This window comes from Fulmarus glacialis, unplaced genomic scaffold (genome assembly GCF_000690835.1).
Source record: "Fulmarus glacialis isolate BGI_N327 unplaced genomic scaffold, ASM69083v1 scaffold11096, whole genome shotgun sequence".
In the NCBI taxonomy this organism is placed as follows: Eukaryota; Metazoa; Chordata; class Aves; order Procellariiformes; family Procellariidae; genus Fulmarus; species Fulmarus glacialis.
The window spans coordinates 16,816-39,428 of NW_009217488.1; the positions used below are offsets into that span (position 1 = coordinate 16,816).

Genomic DNA, 22,613 nt, shown 5'->3' on the forward strand with positions numbered 1-22,613 from the left:
CTTGCCACTTTTATTTGCATACAAAACAGAAATAAAGAGGTTCACAATAAATTATCAGTGTGCTCCCACAGAACATTCTTGTGTATTTATATAATGTGGGTTAAAAAAAATACTCTATTAACGTAAGATTTCTTTGCAAAAGTAATAGCTGGGTTCGAGGAAACCTGATTATGCATTGTTCTCCCGTGAATTTAGTAGGGTTACTCTGCTAGTAAAGCAATTCATCCAAAACTAACAGAACATAATCAACTGGAAAAACATGGATTAAAAAAAAAAAAAGAACTTTTCTGAATGGTTCTACGTACACCAACTAGCCTGATGCGGTTTTAGTTTGAATAGTGTATGGAACAGTACTCCAGAGAAAGATCTACAGGTGACCTTTCATCATCATCTAGCACCAACCCACTAACATACTAAGTTTCTGGCATGCAAGATAAGTACCATTATTTGTTGTGTCAACTGGTCATGTACATTTTTTTCCTCCTTTAATACAAGAGCCTGTAAACATCTTCCATGACAGGTTAGGCACCTGGACAAAAGGCCAAACACAGCTGCACATAAAGTGTTTCCCCTTTTTAAACAGTTTATTGAGAAGGTTTTTTTCCATTCGCCCTTTTGCGTACTGGAGTCTTGACGCTCCTTTTGGCTATCTTCCTTGTGAAGCGACTAATTCCTGGGGATCTCAGTTCAACGGCTTCCATCTCTTCTCGAACAGGAGTAAACTCTGGTTGAGCAAGATGAGGTGATGGATAGGAGGACTGGGAGTATGGGGATGGTAAGGGGTAGGACCCGTGAACTACGTACGGCTGTTGCTCACCATCATAAAGGTCCTCAGGGTCATAGATTTGGTAGGAGTTATGTGGCAACTGCACTACTGGGATGTCTTGATCAGTTGGCTCACCGTATCCACCTTAACCCACCACCACCAAGAGTATTCATACGGTTAACACAGGAGAAGGGGAGTAGAAAATTAAAGCACTCATTAGGAAATTGACATTTTATATATAGATATATTTATATATAATGTGTGTGAGTATATATATAATCTTTAAATACACATCTTTTATTCACATAAAGGAACAGTGAAAACATTTAACAAAATTAATAAGCTGGAGCAATTGGAAACCCACCAACAGACAGCCAAGTTAGTTGGAAACCACCACCAGAATTTGTCAAATGTCCAGTTGTAATACTGTGCTTATTATACACTGCACAATCTGCCTGCTTTAGCTTGTTCCAATTATGGTCTAGAATACATGATTAACAGGCAAAAATGGGTCACGCAATAATTTTTAGCAGTGCAAGGAAGCTAAGTGCATGTACAGCAGCTAGTAAGTTCATTAGTGGTAGTCAATATCGTTGATGGAAAGCACAGAGCAGCTCAGCATCCATCTCTGACCTTCCGCCAAATGAGACCTGAACCAGAATGAGCCTTTCACCTTCTGGATTGGTAGCCATTGTAAGGGATTGGGCCTTAAAACAGGAAATGAACAACGGGGAGGGGAAGTGAGGAGAAAAGGACAGGAAGAGACGACAACAAAAACATTCAGGTAAGTAAAACATACAAATCAGCTCTCGGGCAGATTAAACCGTCAACATTAAACAAATATGCCTTATGTATAACATTTGTAGCAACCAGCGCTTTACTAATAAATTTCCATTTCAGGTTGGCCAACATAATTTTTGGTAATTGTGTTAACTTCCTCTCATGGCCTCTCCGTGCTACAATGAGACGGGAAAGTAAGACACAGAGAAGATGTAGAAAGAATCATTTTCTCCAGATTGCTTCACTGGTTAATGACGGACACGTGCATCCCTGTGTCAGGTTACACTACTAGGGGTTTAGTAGGGGTCATGCTCTCATGCCATTCGGAGGCACACGGAAGAGGAAGTTGAGCAACACGTTTGAAAAACTACAAATGTAAAAACTCTGCTGTCATGAACATTAGGAGGTGGGGATTGAACACACAGACTGTTCAGCTGAGATGGAGCAGGCTCGTACAACTACACAAGCACATACAGGACAAAAACCCTCTACGTGGGATCCATCTTACAGGCCGGGATCAGATGGTGGACTTCCTTTGGTCACTACACTGATGTCACCTTCTCTTTGTGCTGCAGTCTCACAAAACACAGCAACACTGGACACGCATGTTTTTAGGGAGCTACCACGTTTTTAGCGCAAGGTTCACCAGTAGCCTCCATCTTACTTTGGCTGTTAGAAAATGCCACCCCTGCCTCTGCAAACAGCGGCCACCCCGACTCCTGGCTACTCACCTCCCATGCCGTAACCAGCGCAGGAGGACGGATCGCAGTACCCCGGCGGGCCAGAAGGACCCTGTGAGCCTGGAGGTCCCATGTGACCGGCGGGACCTCGTGGGCCTGGAGATCCTGGTGGTCCCGGGCTGCCAGTTCGACTTTCTCCTGGAGGTCCTGCGTAGAAGGGGGAGATGAAACATCTGAGCAACATCTTTCATAAAAGCAGGGAGTTGAGGCCACCCTTCCAGGCCTGGAAAACATAGCACCGAGCATGCTATAAACACTTCCAGGAGATAGCTTGAGCGGAGGAGGTAGGCATCCTGGCTCCGACTCCTCCAGGCAAGCTGAGGGAAAGGCTGCAGCCTTCCTCTGGCAAGGAAGATGAAGCAGTGGCCAGAGAGTCAACCCGCTCCTGATGAGCCTCCTCTCTGGCCACTGCTTCATCTTCCTTGCCAGAGACAGCTTTTAGCCAGAAATTTATACTAGAGAAATATTTCACCAAGCCTCAGACATTCGGAAAGGCAGTTTCATGGTGGGGGGGGCAGCCCTGGATGCCTGCACGGCTCTCCATTCACCCACTCCCTCTCACTACAGCTTCTGGGTAATGCTGTGCCTTGATACCAGTGCTCTAATGGCCAGAATATCCTAACGAAGTCAACACAATTTTACGCCTGTTTCAACAGGACCTGGTATCACCCTCTCTGCTTTTTCAGGAGCTAAATACAAATCTCTGTGATTAATGTGCTTAATTAATATACATTTCTCTGTCAAATTACAGTTAGGTATAACCTTGAATCAATGAGAAAACAAATGCAATTAATCCAGATTAATTTTTTCCTTGCCAGACCCCATCTCTGAAAAAAATACTCAAAACATTAAAAAAGGCAGTTTTGGAGAAGCAGTTTGTCACAGGGAAAAGGAAAATACTTGTGTCACTGATGACACCGTCATATGTCATATCACAACATCATATTACATAGTAAGAACATTATGACAGTTAAGACGCCTGAACTACTGACTCTTCTGCTGCTTAAGCCTTAGAAGCGGAGGACAGAGCCATGCAGTTCTTAGCTGCTTTGCACATGGGTCAGAGTGGTCACATCCAGATGCTCCAAACATAACAACTTTACCTGTAGATCCTGGTGGGCCTCGGGGTCCTTGTGTTCCAACTCCTGAATTGCCTTTTTCTCCTTTCTCGCCCGGTAAACCTAAGGAAATAGTACTCATCGGAGTCACATTTTGAACAAAACTGTGTGCAGTGTTTATTATTTAACCAGGATTATAGTTCCATATGTTATTTTTCATCTAAAAACAGATGGCAGAGAAGGAAGGAGGTAAAAATAAAGAATTATTTGGTTCTTTTTCCCTCCCTTCTCTGACAGCCTCTCAAGGAAAACATGGCAAAAACATTCCTGGGGTCTTAAACATTCCTGCCGCCATGGTGGTTTCATCGAGGTGGTATGCAGAGGCATCGGCCAGTTTCCAGGCTACACTTCCTGCTGGAAAGCTGCCTCTGGACTACACCAAGGTACAACTATTGTAAGTCAGAAGAATCCTCAGAGCCTCACAAAGCTGTCTATAAATTACTGTGTGGCCCAGAAAAGTCAAATTTTTTAATGCTACAGCCAATTTTCCTTCAAACATTCACCCATCAAACAGTGGTTCAGCATAAGATGGTTCTATGCATAAATGGAGAGAGTTACCTTGGGTTATTGCAGAGTCTTGCTAAAACGCAAGAAAGGAGTTTCAGCACAGTCAAAATCTGTCCCCCCCCAAACGAAGCCCCCAAATCTAAGAGTTTCACAGTCACGAAACTCTGCTGTTCCACCACACACAGACATTGAGTTGTGTTCCTGCACTTGCTCACGGCCCTAAATTTCTATCGTTGGGTCTGATCCACAGAGATCACAGATCTAGTAATACAGAGAAGGCACTACCTTCTTCCAGCTTTCCATCTCCTCCTGCACTACCACTATGGCATCCTATAAAAACTCTTTCTATATGCAGTGATCACAATGAGCAGTGTCAAACTAAAGTAAGTGTCAAAACTATGAATTCCAGACCCTGAGTTTCCACCGGCGACTTGGAAACTCTCATAAAGTCTGTGTTTGATTTGGATGGTTCAAAGACGCCAAAGCCAGGCTGGTTTGTGGGACTTTCCCCCCCATCTTCCAGACCTCCCAGCACTGGTAATTGCTCTCACTGCTTCACAGCTTCCACACTTTGAGAATCAAAGCCAATATAGAGCACCTTCATAAAAACAAAGTAGAAAGAAAATAGCTGCTGCCCTTGATGGGGCAGTATCTACAATTTCAACTGACTGGCCTCCTTCCTTCCCTTCTGCTCAGGTAACTATTACCTCTTAGGGAAAAGCACCGGGAGGACACCTCATTTTTGCAAGGAGCCACAGAATATTTTTTTTTCCTTCCTAAGCTAATTTCTGATGGAAGCGAGTAAGCAAGAACAAATTCTTAACCGTGAAAAAAAAAAATTAAAATGCATCATTGACACAGAATTGCTCACATCGAGTTTACAAAATAAGAGTCTACTGAATTACAGGGGATCTGGTATTTGCTGGGGAGTTCTAGGTCTTCTAGAGAATAGGTGGCTTCCACGGCAATATATCACGTTGCCCAATCACCTGGAAAACACAGGCCACACCACTGCATACTGAGCACATCATTTTTAACCAAAGCATGACAAGCTCTTTGTCTTACCTCTACAAGGCTTTTTGCCACTGTTCCGGCATAGTTTAAGTATTTCCCGTTTCCATTTTGTACCTTTTATTTCCTTTGGTTGCACAATTTTGTTGTTGAGTTAAAAAACCATGTCTTTTGGTGACCAGTTATTTTATCACAGAGAAATTATACGGCTGTAACCACTTCTCACAGCATTTTCCATTAGGGGGTCTCCAAAGCTTTCCAAGTCTCTCCAGTAACACTGTATCTTAAAGAAGAGACTTGGCCACCAAGAGAAAAAATACCATGGCCAAACTAAATCAGCAGCAAGCGGCAAAAGAGAGTAGGTGTTATAATCTGGGTAATGCTTACACCATTATTTTGCAAATAGCAGGTATCTCCCTCTTGCTTCTAGAGGACATTGGGCAAGACAAAGCAAGGTCTTGTATGCCTCATCCCTGAATTTATGGATAACAAAATATTTATAAAACTACTTCTAAAAATGAAATCTTTGTGTTTGGTTGTCCCGACTGTTTAAGTCATTTGATGACTGCAATGCTGTTTCTTCTGAGTCTAACATTACTCTCTCTCTGTCAGCACATTAGAAGTGTTACCAAATGTTCCTTTGAGCAGTGTAGGAACACAAATGTACCCCAGAATGTATTCTGACCTGGAGATTCTAACTCATGCCTCTGAAGTTATCTCCATCCCAGCAAGACCCAATACAAACACATTGATTTGATTACCATAATCATAATTCTTCATTTCCTGAATCGCCTGCCAAGCTTATTGGCAAATTCTTGCTTGTATCACGCTCAGTAGCCAGATTTCTGATCGCGTAGCTTCTTATCCCACTGGCACTTCACACAGACTTCCAGGGATGCTTCACGGTGATATTCAAGGACCTGCAATTCTTGTGACCATGGGCTGGGTTCTCCTTTGCTGGTTTAATACTTTCACCTGTGCTTACTATGACACTCAAGGCACAGTGAGTACCTCCTCCACTGTTTAAAATCTTAGGTGAAATTCTCGAAACGATCTATAACCACAAGTCTCAAAACCTACAGAGCTGCCACAAAGCCAGCTTTTCAAAGGGCAGTTAGGCTTGGCAGCAGAATGAAGCCTAGTCCGATGTGCACAACTCAGTTAAGCACTTACACTCGCTCTAGAGTACCTGAAAAGAGCTAGGAATTTAGGATAGGTTACAGAAGCCAGAGTGCTAAGGTGGTCACGATTAAATAAAGAGGAAATGCTGAAGGGAGGCATGCCATGAAGGTACCCTCTAGGAACAGCTCCCAGAGCTGACTCACCAAGGCACACATTTTACCTCTCTGTCTACGTATCTAGAGAAATAGGTAAACACATGTACACTGAAAGGTTTAAATGATATCTGTGTCATGGTCCCACTAGTTTTTACGAGCCCTAGTCCGGGTAAGAGGCCAGTAGGGCTTCAGGGGGCTGTGGTTAATAGGGTTTCAGAGGTCTCCTCTCCCCTTCTCTAGCACCCCTCCATTTCCCAGTGTATTTGAGCCCTCTGGAGAAGTCCAGAGCTCATTCCACAATGCAGACAGCAGCACAAAGTGGCTCTGCCATGCTGAGACCCATCTCTCCTATGCTGAGACCCATCCCACATGCAGGCTCTGCAGATTTTTAGATGATGGCGTATAGCTGAAATCCAGAAATCTTGGATGTTCAAGTGTAGACAATCCTGATGATATGGCATGGATCCGTGACTGTATGGTCTCCCCTACTCAATGGTTCTGACTACCACCTCAGAATGCAATAGGCCAAAAAGATTAAGAATGGCTCTCTAGCCTAACTGCTCAAAAACTTATTAGGGAGAGGGAGGCCTTGTTTCAGACCTTATTCCGAGATCTAATACCCAAAACACAGAGAAATACATTCATCAAACTGGACCACAAGACCTTCTTCCCAGTGGTGGTAGTAGGTAGGAAAGGAATGCAGCTTCAAATTTCCTGAAATTATGCTCTAACCATTTAGCCACTGGAGAAAAGCTGGAGAGGAACTAGCACCGTCATCTCTTCTATCAAGCCTCCTTCACATCTAATCTTGCTATTTTCTATGTTGCTTGTTGTGCTGGTGCATTCCAGCCCCCCCTTCTCCTGGGCCGCTTGTTGATCTCAGAAATTCCCATAAAACCTTGGCCTTGGTATAATAAGTCTGGCATTAAGAGCTCCTTGACCGTATCAGAAACATTGCACGGCTGAGGTTGAGAATGTACTCATACTGCCTGGCCCAGGTGTCATCCCGATACCTTTATCTGAGTCATAGCACACGTGGAACAACACTGAAACCTTGAGAATTTCAGTAACTACCACCTTGGACTGTGGCCAGGATGGAAATTTACGGATGACTAAAGCCAATTATCTTGTGAACCTATAAATGGTGGTCCTAAGTGAGACCCTTTGAGCTCTCCTGGACCGCAGCGGGCTGCACCCAGCATCTCCCTCTGAGCGGGACGCCTCTCAGAGCTCGCGACCTCTCAAGTTGATGATATTCGGAGGACTATCACCAGCTGCCACGGGACCTGGGCTGAAACACTCCTCGGCTGAAACGCTCCTCGAGGCTCAACCCTTCGCCAGTTGAGAAATGCCAAGACACTTGACGTGAATATTTCACTGAACTCAAGGGGAATTTTTAACAGGTATACCTTTTGTACATTTATATATATTTCTGTTTGTGTGTGTGTGAACTAATAGCAAGCATAATCTGTAATTAAGTCACTGTTGTGATTGTAGTAGACTCTACTAACTTACTTTGTAAATGTTAAATTAGTTAATGATTAAGTGCTGCTAAAATCTTATGATCCACCTTAAAACTGTGAATGAACCTCATGACTCAACGGGAGGGTCTCCCTTACCATTTTCGTCCTCGGTCTCTATGTAAATCATTCTAGCCCAATTTTTACTTGATTTTTCTTTTTATCTGTGTAGTAAGTAATAGAGTGAACCGTGTAGTAAGTAATAGATCGAACTCTGTTAAGTTGCACTTTTATAAATTTCTATTAAAATCACTTTCTATTAATACCTCTGATGGTGATTCTTTAAGCGGCCTAAACCGCTCACTTGCGACACTTGTACACCACAGCTTTCTCTTACAACTAAATTAGTTACTACCAGCCTCTTGCAGGTAGATAACGAGCACCTCTGGCCAAACTACAAGATTAGTAAAAGCAATGCGACCAGGTTGATGAAGATGTAGCCTTGAGCTAATAGAACCTTGTGGCTAAGGAAGGGCTCAGCACCGTTAATACAACCCCTTTGGTGATCTCAGAACAGCAGCAGAGCAAATTTGTGTCTGACTGCTGTGTACTAACATACTGCAGTACACCTACCTTACCTCATGGTTGTATGAGGTACCTATTGGTCTTGTTCAGACTGTTTTAGACTTTCAGATTATGAAGTGTCCAAAAGGTAAGTTTCAGGAATTTTATATCCATAGCCTTTGGTAGCACTAGCTCCTAAATCTCACTGAAGGTCAATGGGTCTTAAGTGTTTAAATTACTCAGGCATCTTGAAATTTGCTAACATTTTTTCTTCTGGGATTCTTAGCACTATAATACATGGGATTCCTGCTCTCAGAGACTGTCTTCCAAGTCCAGTATGAACCTCCTGTTTGGAATCCAGCATTTGGTTAGCAGAGATTGCAGTTTCAGTCAGAAGTGCTATCCAGAACCTTTAATGAATGATTGCACTGCACGGTGTATGTAGGAAGTAGTCCTAGGTGGCAGATATATGCTCTAACCTACATTTATATTCCTAAGGGAACCTGCCAAAAAAACATGTCATCTGTGATCAACAACTGAATTCCACCCATTTCAAAGACAAATTTCTCAGGCAAACCTCTTGTCCTGCATTCCAAATGCAGTTTCCAGATACCCAAAATTTGCTTAGCCCTGGCTTGCTTCAAACATATGGAGCAATTCACTACTCTGTTGCGATTCACTAGTACTGCTGCAGGCCTTTTAACAAGGTAAACTCATCTAAATTGTCTCTTACCATACATGCCCTGTAAGGAAATGCTTGCCATTTGCAAAAGGCAGTCTGTATGTGTGTATTGTTTTGATCATAAGACGACTGGCCCATGATAACCATCTGGAATCTACACAGATGTTTAGTACAAGGACCATTGCTTACCCTACTGTACAATAACGTAACATGGTGACAATTGCCACAAGGTTTTCAAATCATAGCCTTCCATGCACTCAATTATTATCCTTTACACACACAAGAAAACGAACCCATACGTGATGTTCACAGATTAAACTGCAGTAAGAAATCATAAATATGGAACAAATCTACTCAGGCTAAGAAGAAAATGTTCATTCTGGAACAAGTTATGAAGCTTTTGCGCAGGGCAAACCTTCTTTGAAGTCACATAGATATCAAGTTCCTAAAGCAAACATACTGAAGGCCAAAACACAAGTCTGCTTCAGGTTTCTTTTAGTCTCATTTCCAGTAAAGTTTACCCAAGTGAAAGAGAACATAACATAAACACTGAAGTAAGAATACCCTACTCCTAAGGCAAAACTCACATGAGTTAAAATCAAGCACTCCATGGGCTTCCCTAATTGACTTTCCACCAAAGCTCTTTAATGACAGTACGTTAGCAGATTCACAGACCTCTTGGTCATAGTTAATGGCTCCCTCCTATAAATGACAGAACATTCAAAGTTCACCCATTCAGCTTTCTATCAAGATCATATTTGCATTTCATTAGAGCATAGCTTACAGAAAGTCAACCAGACAAGACATCACTCTCCATGTAAGTTACTGTAATGGTTAATCACTCTCAGGGATAAAAGTGTGTATCAAAATTTGTCATTTGAATTAGAATGGCTTTAAATTCTAGTAACTGTTTTCATATTTGTGCTCTGGACATACTTCAGCAATACCATCAAACTACCTCTCCCCCTTCACACTAACCACTTTTTTACGTCTTGTCCCCATCTAAAATAAGCAATGGTTTGGGTTCAGCCCCATGGAGATCACAAGCAACTGAAATCAATTATTTCCAGTGCTCTGCTAAAGATACCTCTGATAGCATCAGTTATTAAAAACAAAACCAAGATCATGAATGCATTCTCTAGCAAAGAAAATTAAATGTCCATGGTTTCTGCACAAAAGGAAGTCTTAGGATTGCTTATCTATTTTTGTCTTTAAGAGAATACTGTCCTTTGAGGAGAACTGCATATTGCAATTAAGAAAAATTAAACTGCTACCAAAAATGTCCTCTTTCAAAGATGTTCAGTTGTAACCATAAGGTATAATAACACAGGGCGATTTTTTTTATCCAGATGAAGCTAAAATTGGAAATAAAAACATTTAATTGACTCAACTGGCAAAAGTTCCATTTAATTGCATTGGAATTTTGCCATCAGAGCTGTAAACATGTGGCTTTTGATAACACATGTTTAACTAAGTCTTTCATATGAAGCCAGAAAGCAAATATGGATGAAGCTGTACTTGAGAATAGTGACTTTCCCAGTGACAGCTTAGGTATTTATTATATTTTAATCATAGTGGGATGGAGTGAGTAGCCATAAGTTTTGTGCATCACCTCAGGACACATCATAAGAGCAGAAGTCCACCCAGCAGTAGAACAACAACTGCATTTTCACAGCATCTGAAAGCTAGCAGTACCTCAGCATAATTTTTACTACAGCTTTTACATTTTCCTCAAAGTTGAGAAAACTACCCACGTATTATAAAAATAACTGAAAAAAAAAAGAAAAAAACACGCTATATCTTGCTTTTTTATATTATTTTGCAGAAGTCCAACTACTTCCTGAGCACTCAGAAGCTAGACACTAGTTATTTAAGTCCCAGTTCATAAACATAAAATCAAAACAAAAGATGTTCAAACTAGCTGAAATAAAAATAGAAACCAGTGCTGTGCACTACTTAAAATGAAAATAGAGATGAGTGCTGTGAATAATTAGTGTTTGGGTTTGTTTTTTTCCAAACTCATATATTTATGCAAGTATGTAAGAGAAAAAAATTCTAGTAATTTATCTGGGATTATGTACTATAGGGGACTGATAACACAATGTACCCTCCTTAATCTTTAAATCACCGGTCCAATTCAAATGGCCTGTTGGGGCACCAATAAAATGTTAATATTGCTAACAAACATTGAGATTGCCAGAGATGTTTCTTTTCACATCATTAGAAAAACACAACAGATAAGACCCCACAGTGTACGGCTAAACCAATAATCAACTGGGGAAACTAAGTAACAAATGTCTTAATGTGATCCTAATCCTTTCACTTATGTCTACACTAGAAAAAATAGATCTCAGCTGGCAACAGACGCTGAGGACTGAATCTGTCAAGAGAATGACTTATCCTTTCTCACTGAGGTGGTCTTTCTTGGAAGGACCAGCTCAGTGTGTTACTAGTGAGAGCATACATCCAGGAATGGGACACCCTGGACCTAGAAGTTCAAGTGGAGGTTTCTAACAAAACTCCAAGACACTCTCTCAATCCAAGCCTCCTTCCAAAACATCTGATTAACACTTGGCAGAGTGACAAGGTAAACAAGGGAAAAGAAGTTATTGGCCAGGCAAGTTAGCAGGGAAGTTCACTGATGTCAAGATCTCTCACTGCTGACATTTTCCAGTAAATCTCTCTTTGGTGCATGATTTCTAACCAGTTCCACACGCTGCTTTCAGAAGTTCCCCCTTCTCACAGGCTGGGATTGAATGGGTGGTGTGCAAGAGAGGTGAGTAGGAGGAAATGTCTAGCCTCCCCCCACCTTTTCTCTTCCCACTCTACCAGCACCTTGCCACGCAGCTCAGAGCCAGTAACAGGTTCTTGCAGCAATCCCAACGGTTTGAACTCAGAGGGAAAAAAAGCAACACTCTACTAAATAAACAAACCAGTCTTTTTTCCCTTCTCATGTTTCTTACTTTTTAGTATGCTCTGTGGACACTGCTGTCACTGTTGCAGTGTATTTTCTGTACTTAAAGGTGGAGGCTGACTTTTCAGAGTTGCTAATCTGGCACTGGTTTTGAACATTAAATTGACTTCATATACAACCAAAATGCTGATGACATCAGCGAAAAGAAACACATTGTTCATAAAGACTTCCAAATGGCTGGCTGGAGATCTTCAGGACAGAACTATACATTGTGACTTGCTGAACAAGTTAAATACAAACAATGCTTCAGAACACAGCAAGGGATGGGGCCTGAGTACGTTTACCCTCCAGTATTCACTGGAAACTAAAAACCTTTCCACCCAGAAGCAGAGGAATTTTAGTCTGCAACTTCACTGTATGATATGTAGTTAGGAATCAAGTGAGAATTGGGAATGCACAAGAAACTTCCAATCGATCTCCACAAACATGAAGCTGGAAAAAATAATTTTTACTTTTCACTGCTGCATTTTGGGGTTAGCTTAAGAGCAATTCCTTAGAAATGGATTCTGAAATATCCCAAGGGTCTGTCCAACTCAAAAGATATCTTTCTGTTAAGTAAATTGCTACTACACCAGGCATACTATCAATGTAAAATTTCAGTTGCTTCTGAAGAAATTAAATGCTCAAGGACTAATAAGTTAGTCTATATTTTTTCCTAGGTTCTGAATGAGCCCCTTCCTCTTCCGTCCAGGTTCCAGCCGTGCAAGGCTCCAGTTACATGAATGTCCTAAAAACCACTTTCACTCAAATAAAGCCAGTTATTTTGTCTTTAAGTTTACACATATATTCTTTTTTCTTAAAACAATCTCGTTTTAAGCTATAAATACTGTAAAACACCCCCAACATTTGGCATCACATTTTATGAAAATCTGTGGAGAGCCTTGGCTGACTGATTATAGTTCTTGAAATATGCTTGATAAGTGCTTGCTCTGTACCAAGTATGAAACTCCCCACAAGCACTACCTGCCAAAATCAGTCCCTTCTAACATCAGTTATCTGTAGAGACAGAAGAATAATAATATTCTTTTTTAATGTGCTTTTACCCTTTCTGTACTCATTCTATTACCAATGCTGTTTTCCAGATATTAATATTATCAGCAGTGGGTTAACCCACATCATGTTTCATTTAGATGACTATATCTAATCACTCTGTGATTTCATAGTAGTACAACATGCGGGTCTGGGCCTCAGCACAACAAAGACAACAGAAAATACATGCTAAATGCCAAACAGGTTTCCCTTTTTGTAGCCTGGTATTTTGGTTCCTCCATTCCTGAAGCACCAGCAAAATATTCTGTGTACTTAAACAGTTCTGACCTGAGAAGCCATTTAAAATACACTAGTATTTTAAGCAACTACCCTGAAATCTGCATTCAATCTCTCTGGGTCACCACTTTTAAAGTCAGTTCCTCACTTGCTGTCTCTTCCAATTTTCTTTCCTCCCACCCCCTCATTCCTCCTTTTTTCTGGACAGTGTCTGGTCTTCACTCAGCTGGAGCCGGCAGCAGCATGACTGAGAGGCTAGTACCCTAAACCCTGCCTCTTTTTTCAAGAAGGTAATTAGAATTAGAAGAAAGGGAAGAAAGGACCCACAGACTCACAGGTTCACTCAAAGACTTTCTTTTCAAAACAATGCTTTAACTCTGATCAACATGGCTACTGTGAACTGGAACTATTAAGCTCCTGAACTGAACAGCCTTCATAGCAACGCATTTTTCAAATCCCATTATAGATTTTGTAACAGCAACACCAATTCATCGCTCTTGAATATCACATTTGTCTTGGATTTTTGGTCACTTCCTCGTGGGATGGTTTTCAAAGCACTTTCACAATCATAGATCCACTCAGTACTATCTCTGTTAGTGCTATTCTGGTACACCAAAATTTCCAGGGTTGCACAGAGAGAGAGTAAATCTAAACATGGAGCTTTTTTCTTTATTAGACAATGCTGGAGGAGAAAAGGAGAAAGGGATCTAGCATACACATAAGAATACAGAGGAGAATTACTGTAAATGAACAGTTAATTGTATTACTTCTCTCTGACCTCACCATTTCCTCTCCCTGATCCTGTCATCCCGTCATAAACTAGGATTTTTTTCCCCTTTTCTTATCAACCTTGCTTCTTTCAGACTATCAAAACTTAGAAATCTCGAGACTGACACATTTCAAGTTTAGCAGAAAAGCTCAATCTTTCCCCAACATGAATCTATCAGTTTTGCAGCTGCCTTTTCCAAAAGCTTCTTTGCTTATACATTTTCAGCTCCAGCTTACTTCAGAGTCCTACTAAGACGAAAGCATGATGTGATGTGATGTGCCCAATTAGATGCCACCAATCTTCAGCATTTTAGGCATTTAACCTCTGTTTGATCCTGCCAAATCACACCTGGCAAAGCCTGCATTACCTTCATGACTGAGAGTCTCCAGAGCTTTCATTATGGTCTGTGTTGAGTTCACCAATCAACGAGTGAGAAAACTGTTGTTCTCACAGTTAGATAGGAGACAAAAGCCATCAGAATGTATCAGGAAAGGGAGGTATATTTTTTGTGTACGAAGTACGAAGCCTACCTCTTTCTCCTGGTCTTCCTGGTTGACCAGGACTTCCTGGAAACCCTTGCATGCCTGGTGATCCTTGTTCACCCTGTGGCCCTGGAGCCCCTGGCCGACCTGGCTCACCAGGAGGTCCTGCGATGGTTCGTGTTGAGACAGACTGGCTTGGAATCTGGTTCAGAATTGAGTTATATCTTGCCATATGACCTGTCAGGAAAAAATGCCCTCATTTTCAAGTTGCAGTGGAGAATCTGGTTCAGCTAAGTTTGAACAGAGCCCTGGCAGGTCCTCAAGGCTGTGGTCTGTGGTGCTTTAATATGAAGTTGTATGCTTATTGGTGGAGAAACAATGGTTTAGGGAGTACACAGAAAGGGGAAGAACTATTGTGTAGAATTTTATTTCCTTGCTTTGATGTTTGGGTTTTTGTTGTATTTTATGTCTATAAGAATTTAAAATTGTTACAGCAGAAGCTTCTGTATACTATAATAGATTGGAGACAATTCAGGCTTTTTTTTTAGATGCTTGATGCTAATCAGCCTTAATTGAACATAAATCCATTTGAACATAAATCTAGTCAGAACGTAAATCCTAACTGTCTAGCCTAAAAGGAACAGATTCCCTTGGATACTCTGAAAAGCATCATATTTGTAAGTAATTGTGGCAGGAAAAGATCCATTCTAGAGATAGAAGCATATGAACTATCAACGTACTTACCCTGGATGAGTTGTTCACACACTTGCCGAGCAACAGCACGCACCATTGCTTGGGACTGGAGATCACCCTGGATAACAACAGCAGCAGTGTCACAACACAATTTTTTGCATCATTTCTGTCTTGAAAACACTTAGAGCAATGAAAGACATTTATTATCCCTGAGGGATTATATCCCCACAGATGAGAAAAAAAGCCAAAAAAGTTTTGGGATTTCCCTGGTTCCCATTACTGTTTTTAGCCAGCAAACAGAGATCGGAGAAGATAACCCTAATGAGAGATTTGGGGACATGCTTAATGCCACATACTTTTCACCTTCAAAACATTACTGTAGCTGTATGTAAGACTATGTCTGGAAAAGAAGGAAAGTTTGCCTGATTGCACAGAGAAAACTATTGTGCCTGTAAACACAGAGAAACATAAATTGTCGGAGAAAGCTTTTTATGAGACAGAAGGCCAGACAGGAAAAAAAATGGTGGCTAACGTGAGCATAGACTTACCCGCTCACCCCTTTCACCCTTAGCTCCAGGAGGACCCTATGAAAAGATTCAATACAAAATGAATTCTCACTTTGTTCTTGCTCAAAATATTTAACACCTAAACATTGTCTCCCTTGCAGCATCACAGTAAAAGGAGAAAAAACAAACAAGGAACATGGTTTCAGGAGGCTATGTGACAATAACAAATACACGTTTTCCATTTCAGTACTCAACAAAATGTTCACCTTTGGCAATTACATGGCTACAATTACTTTTTCGGGGCTTTGTCACACACTGAATTCTCTTGTTTAAAATGTCAGCAAGGGCAGGCCACGAGATGATGCATTTCACGTGGCTGAAATGGGTCTAATCATCACTGAGTATAAAGAGAAGGCTGATGAGAGACAAAATATCGGTCTGAAGTTCGTAGCATTTGCTGCACCAAGGCTCTGCATCCGCTATGAACAGAGTCAGCAATAGGATTAAACTGCACAGAAGATGAAGTATGACATTAAAGATAATGTAATACTGTAATGATGGTAAGGATCATTATGAATTGGAACAAGTTGTCTAGGGCAGTAACAACTTCACCAATGGAAGTTTTTGGGGTAGGCTAGACATCTCTCAGGAACCCCTGAAGCGAGGAAAGGTCTGATGAAAAGATAACCAGCTGACTGATGCATGGTTAAAGCACAACTTATTCTGTCCTGGGAAAAAAGAAACTCCTACAAAGACTGGAAGATTATTTCTAGGTCTCTTTTCTATTACTCTACCTTTTGGGAAAGACAGTTACTGAAACTCAATAATTTTTTACCCATCTAGCTGTTTTTTCAGAACTACTAGAGTCTAAACATTCACAGCAGAGGTCTTACATGACTCACAAGAATATCTACACTCTAGGAAATCTAGTTCAATATCTGGAACATGTGTTTGGACAGGAACTGAATAGTCAGCATGTTATACATTGATAGTAATAAGTTCCATAGCTCATCAAATCTCCTTAGTAAATTTCATTATTACACTTAGAAACTATGCAGGGCATTAGGTTATTATCTTTGCTTATATATTATCAGTCATTTCATTTCCACTTAACCAAGTAAAAATGCTTGCATTGGACTAAATCTCCAAAGCAAACCAGATTTTGAAAAAAAAAAATTATTCTACAAATCAAGTCAGAATTACACACTGTCACATTCTGATGCCTTTAAAAATTAAGTAGAACATTCACTGGAAAAAAATTGAGCAGGCTTTATAATTAACCAAGTGGTCAAATGTTAAAATGTGAACACACAATATTATCTGAACTGTTACAGAGAAAAAGAAGTCCACTGTAAATCTTCTCTTCTTCATAATTTACACACTCATTTTATAGTTGTATTCCTTTCTTCTAGTTAAACTGGGGTTTTTTTAATAATAAAGAAAATAATATCTGAAAGACAAACTTAGTATTAGAGGTTCCTAATACTTATTTTCAGTACAGAGGGTGTAATTTTCCACTCAATGAAACTGATGGTCAAATTTATAATAACATTCTAGAAAAAGCCCTGATCATTACTGAGTTGCCCTGATGTAAACCCAGAGTAACCATGAAAGCCAGTTTTTCATTCATGCAATATTTTCACAGTTTGAAAAACAGAACAATATTTGGAACTATTCAGGTTAATAAATGGCATACTTTAATTTCCTGAGAGTTGCTTGAAGTGCAAAGGAAAAAAGGGAGAAAGTAATTACACACAGATTACAGATTCACATACTGTTATGCTTTTAACTTCTGTGTTTTAATCTTGTGTTTTGACTCTCTAACCCCTATATTCCTAACATTGTATGTAAGATCAACAAATAAATTTATTTATGAAGAATGAACAAAGAAAGACCAATATAATGTTTTGCTTAGCCACTAACTGCAAACAAATCATAAGCTATACATTTTGAGGAGTTCTGTAAAACAGTGAAGCCAGGATCAGAAACCAATTAATCCACAACAGCAAATATAGCAATATTAATTAATTTTACTCACTGGAGCTCCAACATCACCTTGTGGCCCCTGGCTTCCAGTAACACCTGGAACACCTGGAGCACCAGGTATGCCCTATGTGGAAAAAGAGAAAGAAAATACTCAGTGGTGATGATAATCAACATCCATGAATTCTGATGGGAGAAATAACTGTGTGATAGAGAGGAAGTTCACAAAGCAGACAGTACACAGACAGTTCTGCAAATCAAAGACTAGAGATGCTGGGAGAGAGGACTAAGAAGTACATGTTGCAGGAAAAAGAGCTCCGAAAGCACGGCTCTGAGAAAAGCACTTGAGAAAAATGGACTTGTGTTGCTTGCTTTCTGAAACAGGCATAGATTGCTGAACCACAAGACTAAATCCTGTGACATTACTACCATGTTCAGGGGGGATGACTCAGAACATTTTTTGTAAAAAGAACAGGATTGCTTGGACAATACTCAATACTGTTAGCAGTTTCATCTAACGTCTTAAATCTATCAAGAAGGCATTAACTTTGCCTAGCTGCCCTAGCTGAGAAGGATGAGACTGATTCTGCAGGCAACATACGTCTTGCTTTGAAGGCCGAATGTTGTCTTCCTACTCTGAGAGCATTTGAATATCTGCACTCACCTCCAGCCTCCAGACCAAGCAAAACTTGGCGGTTCACTTCAACTAACAATCCTAATTGGAATTTCTTACAAAAAGAAAGTCTTGTTTCAAATGTTAAGAGCACTAATTTCCTTTATATAATGCAGTTACTTGACTAAGAACAAGCTATCAATCTATTGATGGAACAACTGTCTCCCCTTCCCATGGGAGACATTTTTTCTTGAGCTAAGTAAGAGTGGAAAGAAATGACACTGGACAAGCAGCTCTCTGCCAACTCTGTGCGTCATGAGAATTTTAACTTCCAAGGAGAACCCTTGGCCTTGGTCTATCCACTGAAGCCTAGATAACAGAGTGACCTACAATCCTCCAAAATCCTGCTGACTTTTACAGAAACAAATTCCATGGGCCATACTCACCATTGGGCCAGGAGGTCCTTGTGGGCCTGTGGGTCCATCTTTGCCAGGAAGGCCCTATAAAAGAGAAATATATGCAATTTTATCAGCTTTTTATATGTACTTCATGAATCTGTTCCATTTCATCTAGAAGACTTCTTTTTTTTCTTTTTGTTCTTTGTTTTTTCTTACATTAATAACTGGTGGTAGTGGTTTCTTAGAAGAAAATTCCCTCATTTGCCCTGGGGAGGGTTTATTTCTGAAAAGGAGCTATAGCGTCACCGATATTTAAAAAAAAAAAATCCAACTAGTGTTACAATACTTTTGAAGTAAGAAGAAGCAATGCAAAACTCTTTGTACTGGCAATTTTCACCTCTGAGTGAATTTCACTTATAACGCTGCTGTAGTGAGGTAAATGAGAGTGTTTGCTGTCAGACTTCTCTACCGCAAGATGGGTCACACTTCTACATCTGTTCTCACTGGTTGCAACTATTCACAGTCTCACTGATTAAGTGCTGAAAAATGGCAATTGAGAGTCTACCTCTCTGCCCAGCAATACTGTACATATGTCCTAGCTATCACCGAGGTCCTGATTCAGGAAGCAGCAACATTATGAACGTGCTTCAGAGCTTCCAGAAATGAGAGCCAAAAACTAAAGATAACTTGGGAACTGGAAAGCAAGCAAATCATAGAAAAAAGACTGACCAGATGTAGAAGAAAATACACTATTAATAAAGTATTATTGCAAATTAACCAATATGCACATTTTGTATCCACTTGCTATAAAGCATAGGTTTCTGAACAGCCTGGTGATAAGTCAATTCTTTAATTACTACACAGCCTAAAAAAGAGACATATGATCTTATCTCTGGCTCAAGACCAGAATACGGAGGTGAGAGCAGAATGAAAGAGAGGGTTTGAAAGTGTTTATGCTGACACACACACAAAAGAACATTCTAGGCCTCAGTATCTCATAGAGGTTCAGAAAAAAAATTCACAGCTTTTTCGTTTTGTACTTTTTTTCTGAAACTTCATGTCTGACACAGTTTTAGTAATGAATATAGCATGAACTACTAGTTTTATGCTTTACACAATTTGGAAACTATGATTCAAACCTGCTATCATATGGCATAAAAAAACTGGCTAAGGAATATTATCTGCCATGTACCTGGAAAGGATTTTTTAAAATTCCACTAGAAGGGTGTTTCCATGATAAAATAAGCCACATAGTCAACTCATATCATGCCATCTATACATCCTTAGACTTGATAAGGAAATGCATCCTTAGACTTGATAAGGAAATACTTCCCTATTTCACAGTGTAGCCAGATGGTTCCTGAAGCTTTAAGGACAAAAGCAGCTCCCCTATCACAGTAAGAACTAAAGCAAATGTGACAGCTAAGAGGCATTGAAATAAAGATACTAGCAGTGTCTCTATCACAGTAGTTTTAAATCATATGCAGAGAAAAGATTGCAAACCTAGCTCAATTAAATAAATTTGCAAAGGAAAAGTGTGTTCAGTCTTCAAAATTGGCATTTCTAGAGGAAACAGAGAATGGTATAAGGAACTTCGAAATGCATTAAAAATTATAAAATAGGGTTTCTGACATTCTCTGGAAGAAGCATTTAGTTGTGAACAATGTTTTGAAAAATTCAATGATAGCTATTCACAGTTTTATAATAACATGGAAGTCCCTAAAAGATAATGCAAACTAGACTTGGTTTTGTAACAGTAAAACCTTCAGAAAGACTGATACCTTCATATTTACAAATATGCTTCACTTTTTAAAGCAAAGATTTAAAATCTGCATTTATTTTTGATCAGTCCTAAAACAGGATGAAAACTGGTTGCACCCTCTTAAGGGCTTAATTTAACTAGGAGGAGGGAACTGTAGAGCTTTCCACCTACTTCTAGGGTCTAGTGTGGATTCACATAAACTTCTGAAGAAAAATAATGCTGTATGTTCCTCCCTTCTCCCATCCCAGTCAAAGAGTAGAACTAACAGTATGGTCAGAATTACATTTTCTTTGAATATATTTCACAATTTCTTTCTTCTGCACAGTATTCTTACTCCTGGCTGCTCAAAAATCATCTCCTGTGTATTCTCCTAGGATTCATTTCTCTTGGCACTGTGTTTGTATCAGTTGGCCACAAAAAATCGCCTCCTACTGTATTTGTTAGACGTGAAAATTGTTATTTATAAATGAAGTCAAAGAGAAGTTTAGTTCAAGAAAGAGTATGGCAATACCTATTCTCTCATGCAGGTAAAAGACCAAAGATATTTGTTTGTGCTGTCAACAGGGTTTGAAGATGATGTTACTCAGACCTTCTGATGGCCAGAATGGATCTGATACTTATTCTGAACTTGTGAGTAGTAAGCAGAGGAGATTAGTAGGTACCAGGAAATTGGCTGGAAGACTGGGAATGTATTTCTTCTGGCTCTTTCTCCCATTATTTTTGGTCTGTGTAATGTAGAAGGAAAATAGAGCACTGTGAGAATTCATAAAGTTGTATTCTGAGCACTGAAGCCTTAAAGATGTTATTTACTCTCCCGTTTATTGAAGTCTCCTCTTTGCTTAACCATCTCCAGAATGACTGGGGAAATTACATAGCGCAACAGCACTTTCCCTCTGATGCAGTCACATCCACAATAGGAATGACTCTGCACAGAGCCACTGAATCTCCTCCATGGACCTGCATGTCCAAGAGCAGGACAAATTTTGCTAATGGCATGAAAAACAGTTATAGAGAAACAGTGTAGCTACAACAGAATTTTTTATAAGGGATTTTATTTGCCAGAATACAAATGGCATCACAGAATGTAGACACCACCTAAATCCCTGTAAAATCTCAAGTCTGCTGAAGTCAGTACTGCTGCTGACCTCACTATAAACTCTTTAGCTTTCAGTAGCCTGGAATTTGTTTCGGGTACTTGTGGAGGGGTTATTTTTCAAGTAGGACTAGATACTGGCAAAACCTTAATGGAAGCTACTGAGCCCAGGCTTGAAAGACTTTCAAATACAGCCATTAAAAGAACACTGCAGCCTGGGACCCATGACTGCCTCATCTTTTTTTTTTTTTTTGTCCCTTTTTCTGATGAAAAATTCAAAACCAAATGTTCCTCCTCTTAAGATAAACCACTGTGACCATCAGAGAATTATTACTAAACACTATCTCAGTGTATTAATCTGAGGTGTAGCTTGCAAAAGATTTTGCACCAACATGAGCTATTTTAAATTAAAGCTAACCCAGAAAAAAAGCAGAAGTGGTGTTTTTTTTGAAATGTTGCTCAGAACACACAGCCTTTATTTAATAAAAATAGGCTAGTTCTTTTTTTACACACAATAATGCTGACTTAGCATTTCCTCTTTTCTTTATGAAACTACCAGTGCCATCTACAAGCTGATAGTCTTAAATTATTTTACTATTAATTCTTTGTAATTTAAAACATATATTTCTTGAATATCTTTTGTTAATCAGTCATATTTCTCCTCCAGTATTTGCAGTGTGCTATTAAGATTAACACCTGGAAGATAATACTCCTTTATGTATCTGTGTCCCTTTGACTATGCCTTTGCTTATAAATTAAACAAGTCCTTAGAGAAAAAGATGTGACACAGCTCATACCAACATACATAATTGCATTTCTGTGGCTTTGTGGAAAAGAACCGGGGGTTCCAAGGGGACAACAGGTCAAACATGAGTCATCAGCATGGCCCTGCAGCAAAGGCAGCCAACCACATTCCGGCTGTAGAAGCACAGCCAGCGGGTTCAGCTGCAGGTTCAGGGAAGTGCTCCTTCCCCTCTACTGAACACTTTTAAGGCTACCTCTGGAGTGCTGTTTCCAGTACAAGACAGGCTAACATGCTGGAGCAGGTCCCGTGGAGGGCCATGAAGATGTTCAGGGGCTGGAGCATAGGACATATAAAGAAAGCTTGAAAGAAGTTGGTTTGCTCTGCTTGGCAACCTTATTGCTGTCTAAACTACCTGACCAGAGGC

At 40.1% G+C, this 22,613-nt stretch overlaps 1 protein-coding gene across 1 annotated transcript in view; it reads right to left on the reverse strand.

The window, feature by feature from the left end:
• Positions 1–258: 258 nt before the first annotated feature.
• LOC104072387 (collagen alpha-1(XIV) chain-like) overlaps positions 259–22,613 on the reverse strand; it is a gene marked incomplete at its 5' end in the record, with an annotated part of 28,227 nt that continues 5,872 nt past the window's right edge. Inside the window, 8 exons of the mRNA XM_009579692.1 lie at positions 259–910; positions 2,278–2,433; positions 3,390–3,467; positions 14,445–14,633; positions 15,141–15,207; positions 15,638–15,673; positions 17,634–17,705; positions 18,638–18,691. Of these exons, the coding sequence (XP_009577987.1) occupies positions 585–910; positions 2,278–2,433; positions 3,390–3,467; positions 14,445–14,633; positions 15,141–15,207; positions 15,638–15,673; positions 17,634–17,705; positions 18,638–18,691 (978 nt within the window). The remainder of the gene's footprint in view (positions 911–2,277; positions 2,434–3,389; positions 3,468–14,444; positions 14,634–15,140; positions 15,208–15,637; positions 15,674–17,633; positions 17,706–18,637; positions 18,692–22,613) is intronic.